General features: G+C 32.5%; 1 protein-coding gene across 1 annotated transcript in view; it reads left to right on the top strand.

The window, feature by feature from the left end:
- The first annotated feature begins 3,109 nt into the window (after window positions 1-3,109).
- LOC123005843 overlaps window positions 3,110-7,593 on the top strand; it is an 8,171-nt gene continuing 3,687 nt past the window's right edge. Inside the window, exons 1-6 of the mRNA XM_044399885.1 lie at window positions 3,110-3,675; window positions 3,725-3,878; window positions 3,924-4,166; window positions 4,214-4,570; window positions 6,613-6,818; window positions 6,868-7,333. Coding sequence (XP_044255820.1) covers window positions 3,553-3,675; window positions 3,725-3,878; window positions 3,924-4,166; window positions 4,214-4,570; window positions 6,613-6,818; window positions 6,868-7,333 — 1,549 coding nt within the window. The 5' untranslated portion in view covers window positions 3,110-3,552. The remainder of the gene's footprint in view (window positions 3,676-3,724; window positions 3,879-3,923; window positions 4,167-4,213; window positions 4,571-6,612; window positions 6,819-6,867; window positions 7,334-7,593) is intronic.

Here is a 7,593-nt window from a genome sequence, read left to right as displayed (position 1 = left end):
GTACTCACATTTTTTAAGGTATACATTTGATCTTTAATTATCTCGTTTAGGTGTAAAGGTTACCAGCTATACCAAACGTTGTAATTTAAAAACCTATTAAAAACGCACCCGTTTCAGGTATAGCTTTTTTACATAGTATTTCTTGACACATGTTTATAGAAAACTTTTGACTTAAAATTTAACTTGTAACAATAAAAACGGAATATCCCCTGTATATACATACATAATAACTTGATAACTTCGTACTTGCGGCAATATAATGTTGTGAAATCAACTGTAAAGTTTTGGATTTGATGTATGGGCCTAAACTTTTTTTCATATCTTTCAAACGAAAATTAAAACATTGACAAAAATGAAACAAAATTATGAGGTCTAAAGATTATGAGATAGTGATATAATTTGACAAATTAAAAATTCGAGATTGTTTGAAGTAAGTCGATAATACAAAAAATTCTTTAATATAATTTTTTTATTACAAGAGTCATTGATTGGTCGCTAAGAATTTGAGGGTTCATCTTCTTACATAGTCAATAGACTATAGTATAGACTATAGACTATAGTAGGTATGAAAACAAAACATCACTAAAAAATGTTTAATATACCTAGTTATTAACAGGGGCATCTTATAAATGTTAACTTTGAAAAATTAATTAAAATTAATTATGATACAAAAATTGTTTTTTAATATATTTTTAATAAACGAATCTATTCGTTACTGTTTGTTCGTATTTTATTTATACAGAAATTAATATCACCGTATTTTGAAATAATCGTGGAGCATCCTATGAATTTTTTATATTTAATATCTCAGTCAATGGATATACGAAAAAAAAATGCAACTCTACAATTCCCTTTTTATCACAGAATGGTTCTGTGTTACGCCACTGCTCAAGTTTCCCCACTACACCGAGTACGCATTGGCTCCGCCTATCGATATCCTTCTTGAAGTCTATGAACTTTACTGAACTTATATAAAGACACGTATTGCTGGGATTGTTTCGGGAAAACGACGCCAAAAATAAATTTCAAGTGAAACTTTCAAATTTTCGTTTCAAACGTCAATCATAGACATTGATATAAATATGTCCAAAATTCCCTGTCCGCAATTGTATTATTATCCCTGCTTTTTAATTGGTCTATTTAACAAACTTTTAATGAGTTTTCCTTTTATTTTACAATTTGTATTGTGCAATAGGAAAGCACATTTAATCAGTAATAAAATAAACAAACGGTAAGGAGTATCTGATTAGTGATTAGTAATAACTGATAACATTATTTGCGAAAATGAACTAAATTTTGAACCAAATAGTCGTCAATGAACGCTCAAAAAAGGTGTTCAAATTACGACATAAACATACCACAAGTCCCCGGTCTTCCGAAGCGAGCGAGACGCGGGGGAATAAAAAGGTGACGTTTTATAGTTTCTCGTTTATACCTCGAAAATGGGTGCGTGTTATGAAGAAAATTGCACCAAACCATAAAACGACATCTTGGTGTCCTTCTGACCCCGCTCACCTCGGAGAACCGGGAACCTTTACCTCCTAACTAATTCAAATAGTCTTCAAATCAAATTTCTATTCCCATGCATTCTACAATTTGTTAAGATAAAAAGATTCATTTTTCAACATTTAAACAGGAGTGTTTTTTTAACCAACCCCAAGTGGTCTGTCGGACAAGATACAATAAGGTGTTGAAAAGCACACGAAAATAAGATCTTTACATGTTTGCTGGTTTGGTTCAGATGGGCAATATTTGAGAAAATATGTACAGGATGTCTCAAAATTAAGGCATTCCTAGTTCGGAGCGTTGTAGGGAGTAAGTAAAAATATACAGAACATTTTTTTTATATTATAAAATAAAATTTCATGTTTGCAATTGTAATACATTTTATTATTTAATAAATAAATAATAGTTATTTATTGTAAGAGTGGGTTAGGTAGCGTTTTATCCACGCTAGAATGTTTACCCGCGAGAACGTCAGTTCGAGCTGTTAATTTTCTTAAGTGGATAAAACGCGACTAACACACGACTGCAATATAACGTTTTATCCACAATCACAGACCCAAATTATTCCAAACTTAATTAAAAATTAAACTGACATTTAAACGTCACGCCAAATGTGCTTTCGGTTAAACGTAGTAAGCTGTTACGCGGTGCGCTGGTTACTAACAGTGGAATAAAGTAAAAAGTTACTTTATTCCACTAGTGGATAAACTAGTACTTGATACGCATCTAAAGTGTGGAATAAAGTCTGTTTATAGAGTGATTGTGGATAAAATAATATATTGAAATATTATTTACAAAAGGTATCCATTTGAAATTAAAAAATGAGCCACGTAGCGGCAAGGAACGAACTATTGCTTGAATGGCCTTCTGTAACGAGTGTATATATCATCTCATTTGCTTTGTTGCGAAATGAGGAAACGCTTCTTTACTATCCCTATACAGGGTGTTTCAAAATTCAGGCATTCCAAATTCAGAGCGTTGTAGAAGATATTACCAGGAATAAGAGAAAATTTGTTAAGAAAATCAACGACCTTTTCTTACAAAGATATCAAAGAAGATGCAGACTTTGCATCAAGCCATCAAGTAATTTTCAAATAAAGGCTATGAATGTTGGCGGTTATTTTTACTTCTTATCGTTTATTTTTTTCTTTATTATGGGTATAGCTACATGTAATAACAATTATAAAAAATTCTTGAAAAAGTAGCTTTTACGTGGAGTAAAAAAATAGTCCATTTTATATAATAATTATTTATCCACTGATAGTACCACTTTATCCACTGTTAGTAACCAGCGCACCGCGTAACAGCTTACTACGTTTAACCGAAAGCACATTTGGGGCGACGTTTAAATGTCCGTTTAATTTTTAATTAAGTTTGGAATAATTTGGGTCTGTGATTTTGGATAAAACGTTATATTGCAGTCGTGTGTTAGTCGCGTTTTATCCACTTAAGAAAATTAAGAACTGACGTTCTCGCGGTTAAACATTCTTGCGTGGATAAAACGCTACCTAACACACTTTTACAATAAATAACTATTATTTGTTTGCTTTATTTTTTAATATAGACTAATTTATAATGCACATATGAATATCAAAAAAATTATCAGAATTATAATAATAGAAATGTAATTTCAAGAAAAAAATATTACAATTTTCAGATTGGATCAGTTAAGAAAAAAATGCTCAGTAATTCGATTAGCGCAATGTGCAATTAAATAGCTTCTCATTATTAGAAAAATAATAACATCTTATCTAATAACGTTTCCATTATTATTCGTCATACTCTCTGTTTTGAACCAAATCCAGCAACGAGAGGATCAATATTCGAGGGTTTCGAGGCATGTGCAGAGCCATACCACGAGAACCAAAACATATGTTTGTAGAATGACAATTTATTCAAAGTTCTTGTAAATAGAGGCGCACATTTTATTATATCAGGTATTTACACCAAAAACAACCCTTAACTAACCCAACACTAAGTAAAGAAGCTGGAAGAGGTAAATAACATTCACCTTTTTGTAAAATTCCACCCAAGTAAAATATTAAAATGGCAACATACCCAGGTATGAGTTTAGGTGGTGAAGTGCGCGAAAGTATTTCCTTAGACGAAGACGATTTGAGTGACGTTGAAGATGAAGTTTTCATTAGAGATGGGAAAAATAGTTACAAAGTAATATCGTAGGAAAACAATGTCCATTTCTTACAATTTGTAATTTCAGCTCGCAGAAGAATTAAATGTAAAACGGCCTTTAATGGCCCCTCGGAGAAAATTGGGAAAACCTGATCTGACGTCCCGGTTGAAGGCTAAGCCCCCATGTAAGGCGTTTTGTAAGCCGTGTTGCTACATGTTTGCTGCTTTAAGTATAGTAATTGGTGAGTTACAATAACGCAAAACTCGAATTTGACCACACTTTTTAGGTATAATAGTGCTAGTTGTAATTTTTGTGTCGATATTTCCATTGCCTTTGGACCGACTAAGGAATTGGATAATATCGAAATCTGAGCCAGTTGGTAATCCCATTAAATTAATACCATGTAGTAATTTGAAAATCACAGACGTGTGGGCAACTAATTTGCCCATACTTACCACAGATTCCCCAGTTTGGTTACTTGATCTGAACCAGGATGGTGTTGATGATATTCTTTTCGGGTTTGGCACGGGTTGGTAGCACTGTTTTGCCAAAAACTTGTTACAAGTAAAGTTTCAGGTGATAACTACAATATTTTATCGCCCGAATTGTTTTGTCCGATTTTTTTGGGAGTAGCACCTCCTTGCGAAGGAGGAGTGATTGCTTTGAATGGTACCACTGGGGATATTGTTTGGAGGTATTGGACGAACGACACTATTTTCTCCCTTCAGTGTTCCGCAGACCTTAACGGTGATGGCTTGGAAGACTGCTTGGCTATTGGAGATGAGGGCACTCTTGTAGCAATTAACTCGAAAAATGGGTCCCAATTGTGGGAAAAAAACTACAGTAAACTGGACGTTTATGTGGCCAATTTCGTACCAGATCAAAATAATGATACCGTGGCTGACATTTTATCTTCACACACATCGCAAGATTGTAAGTATTATTGTGAATAATTAAAATTTTGCGCAACTTGAAAATTTATAAAATGTTTTGTCTAAGAAAAGCAGAATTTTACTTTTTCGCCTATACAGGGTGCGCCAGAACTCGCGACACAGAGAAAATTTTCAAGTAAGGTAAGATACAGGAACATGAAAAAAGTGTTTAAAAAATTCTCTGTCAAATTTTTTTTTCATTTGACATTTTTTTGTCTATTTAATGATACCGTCGTTTGCGTTGATTGACAGTAAATAAAGTCTGGGCAATAGGCCAAAATCGTGAACTTGTCAAAATCGTAAATTCCGGTAGATGACGCGCGCGTTACCCTCCAAAGGAAACTGTAATTTGTGAAATTTGAAAATTTGCAGGAAATTAAATGTCACAATTGTTGACACGTTTAATAAAATATTGATCTGTCACACAACTAATACATTTATTCAGCTTAAGAAGCGCAGTATCAATATCTTTCAGACGTTACATTATAATTTTTTAAATGCCAAGTATCCGAACTTGCTGTGTTCCAAACTGTGGGCAAGCGGAGAAAGAGGGTGTTATTTTACATCAATTTCCAAAAAGTATAAATCAAAAAAACGAATGGCTTAAGAGAATACTTGGTACCATCGGCAATATACCCCCAAATTCCGTGATTTGTGGAAAACACTTTGAAATAACGAGCTATTACAAAAACAAAAAATTGTTACCAAATGCAGTTCCATCCTTGCTCTTGAATTATAAAAGAATTACTCGTTTTCAGGTAATTTATACCACTTCCATTAATTCAGAACGTAAGCTGTTAGAAACACCGTGTCTCCAATCTCCAGAGTCATTTGACAAAAATTCTACGATTTCAAATCCATTTCGATTTGATTTTGATCAACAAAGCGATTTAAAAGTAGGTGATACTCATGATTTTGATTTAAAAAATGTTTTAGATGCAATAAGTTCGGCAGAAAAATTTGTCTTACTAGATAAAATTCAAAATTTAGAAAAAAAGTTACAGGAAGTAAATGTAAGATTTCAAAAGTTGAATAAGCTATATGAAAATAAACTCGTAAAACTAAAGAAAATGCAGGAAAAAATTGACAACTACAGTAAAGGTCAACATTGTGTAGTGAAAATTGAGTTAGATGAACTAAGGGCTGTGTTTTTACTTGATCAAATTTATAATTATTCCCTAAAAAACCCAAGATGGTCTGAAGTTACAGTACGTCATTGTATTGCCTGGAGGTATATTTCTTCAAAAAATTATGAATTTGCGAGAAGAAGTCTGTTTTTAAAAGCTCCATCCAGAAGAACTTTAGACAGACATATGGGAAATTCTCAATGGGATCCAAGCTTGACTAATTTAATTAAAAACAGAATAACTGCTAAAAGCAATTATTTAAAAGACGTTGAGAAAATATGTTTATTTTTTTAAATAAATAAAATTATATTTGCGTATAAAATGTTTTAATTTTTGATGTTTTTCGTCCAGTTCTTAGAAAAAATTCAAAAGTAAACAATTACGCATTTATTATTATACAACCCATGAAACACAAAAGTAAATTTTTGTATACAAAAATTTATCAAGGTTTCAAACCAAAATATACAGATTCCATTGGAGCGCCGACTCGTCTCTCCCCCAGCGGCCATTTTTTGGCATTGCTAAGACTTTTATTACTGTCAATCAACGCAGACGACGATACTGATAATCTTGTATATGTTTTTTTACAATTATTTGGTAAAGGTACAAAAATTTTGCCAATAAAAGCCACAAATAACATTGAACAGAGTTACAATTTAGGACACAGCTTCCCTGTTTCCTCTTTTAATAGCCTATAGCAAAAAAACTTGGAAAATTATTTTTCCAACAGAAATTAATAGTCAAAATGCAAAATTTAAACCCTCATAACTTCAAAATTTTTATAGATAAAAATCTTTTTAACAGTTTTTCCATGTTCCTAGTATCTTACCTTATATGGCATTTTTCTCTGGGGCGCGAGTTTTGGCGCACCTGTATGTAGGAGAGAATTTTTGTTTACCCAAAAATGGTTTTACAGCTAGGGAGGGACATCTGGTGTTAATTTCTGGAACAACTGGGAAAGAGATAAAGAGGGTAACGGTACCATATGGATCAAAAACATTCTTTATGCCCCAGCTATTGCGAGTTAATGGTAGTGATTTTGTTATTTTCGGGACTGGAAGTCCCACAACTCCTGGAAATTTGAGTGTGGTGCCTCTTGATGGGCTTACGACGGGAAATTTGGTATTTCTGAAGAAAAAATTCTTGTAATTTTTCTAACACCATTTTCCAGTCGATACGCACAATTTATCAAGATCCTTATAAAGGCATCCTCACCCAATCAATTCTGGTCGACATTAATGGTGATAACATATCTGACATTATTACTGCGATGTACAACACCACGGTGGTTGCAATAAACGGATTAACATTTGAACAAATCTGGAATTATACGATACCGAATTCTGAAAGTAATATAATACCAACGCCTGGGTATTTTAATGATGATAATATAACTGATTTTTTGATAATTTATGAAAAATATGATAATATTCTTAATTATAACTATACGACTACTTATATTATCGATGGGAAAACGGGAAAACCTATTTATACCAAGTCTATAAGTGGAAGTATTGCAACACAAATGAGTGGATTGACGTTGGCGATGGAGTCACATGGTTTTGATATGTTTCTTTTTTGGACAACGGAGTGTAGCAATGTGGATATGTACAAGAAAAATAAAGTCGTGGCGAAAGGTAACAAATGACATGATACATTAATACAGAGTGAGTGCTAAAAGTTTTTTAATCACATTTTACCAAAATTAATATTAAAAAAACGTTTTTCGGAAACAATTTTCAGAAGTGTCGTTTCATTTGTTTGTTGATTATGAAAAAATTAACGATAAAGAAAATGTAGTCGTTTTTTAAGAACGAAATTTTTGTAAGTTTCTTTCTGTGTAAATTCTATAGTTTTTTTGATGCCAACCTATTATCAAATATTTTTGACACAAACA

This window comes from Tribolium madens, unplaced genomic scaffold (assembly GCF_015345945.1).
Source record: "Tribolium madens isolate multiple individuals breed KSU strain unplaced genomic scaffold, Tmad_KSU_1.1 Scaffold_11;HRSCAF=98;Tcas5.2_LG3b, whole genome shotgun sequence".
NCBI lineage: Eukaryota > Metazoa > Arthropoda > Insecta > Coleoptera > Tenebrionidae > Tribolium > Tribolium madens.
The sequence above is the reverse complement of the archived record's forward strand: the minus strand, read 5'-3'. Positions and strand labels throughout refer to the sequence as shown.